The sequence below is a fragment of the Macadamia integrifolia genome, chromosome 13, assembly GCF_013358625.1.
Source record: "Macadamia integrifolia cultivar HAES 741 chromosome 13, SCU_Mint_v3, whole genome shotgun sequence".
Classification (NCBI taxonomy): Eukaryota; Viridiplantae; Streptophyta; class Magnoliopsida; order Proteales; family Proteaceae; genus Macadamia; species Macadamia integrifolia.
Window position 1 is genome coordinate 25903261 of NC_056569.1, and position 967 is coordinate 25904227.

The 967-nt window shown below is 35.2% G+C and overlaps 1 protein-coding gene across 1 annotated transcript in view; it reads right to left on the reverse strand.

The window, feature by feature from the left end:
- Positions 1–323: 323 nt before the first annotated feature.
- LOC122059607 (E3 ubiquitin-protein ligase COP1-like) overlaps positions 324–967 on the reverse strand; it is a 17064-nt gene continuing 16420 nt past the window's right edge. Inside the window, exons 12-13 of the mRNA XM_042622493.1 lie at positions 747–857; positions 324–667 (exon numbers count right to left, since the gene is read on the reverse strand). Coding sequence (XP_042478427.1) covers positions 497–667; positions 747–857 — 282 coding nt within the window. The 3' untranslated portion in view covers positions 324–496. The remainder of the gene's footprint in view (positions 668–746; positions 858–967) is intronic.

Sequence of the window (967 nt, forward strand, 5' to 3'; positions counted from 1 at the left end):
TTTTTTTTTTTTTTTAATGATAACTCATGGTCTAATTTGTTTGTTTGATTCATCTCCCTCATTTGACCTAGACAGAAGATTTGGCATATTTTAAATGACATGATCCAAGACAAGAAGATGAAGAGAAACTGCAAGAATAGAAAGGCATTTATCAAGAAGTTTGATTCAGGTTCAGTCTATTCCAAATTGTATTTCAACTTCCAATGTCAATCTTTGTTGCATTTGGCAATACCACTCCCCTCTTAAAAGATTAATAAGTGGATTTAAGATTTCATTAAGTTCACGCTTGTAGCTCAATGCATGGTTTGAATAGACGAAAGAAATTTATCAAAAAGAACTTATTGACTTCATCTAAATTTTGAGAATTGAGGGCTGTTGGCTCAACAACAATTGAAAATCAATGTCTACTCAAAGCTTAGCTTTTCGAAGCTCTACCCATTTCACTATATACTATATACAAAAAAATTAACAGCAAGAACATATTTTCCAATCCAATTCACGCTGCAAGGACAAGAACTTTGATAGTTCCCTGACTATTGGCGGTTAATACCGTGGCACTGTCGCTCTTCCAACAAACAGCACTAATGAAGTAGGATCCAGCTTCATCATCAGGATCATCAACTTCAGATGCACCAAATCTATGCCAAGCTGCAGGTTTAGAGATTGCCTGGAAATAAATCCCAAAGTCAAAGTTAGTTTAGAATGTATAAAGAAGCTGAGTAAATTACCTTGAAAATTTTGCTAACCTTGTGGTAGACAAACACTTCATTTGTTTCACTGCCACAAGCAATGTATTCACTATTAACGGTGAGACCCACAAAGTTCTTCTCATTTGTATGGCCTTTAAATGTGCGCACCTGAGGATATTCAACAAAATAAGAATGCAGTATACAACATAAAATTTTCCCTAAAGTATTTTTTATCACATTCAAAAACTTGATCTGGATGACACCACTAGGGGGGGGGG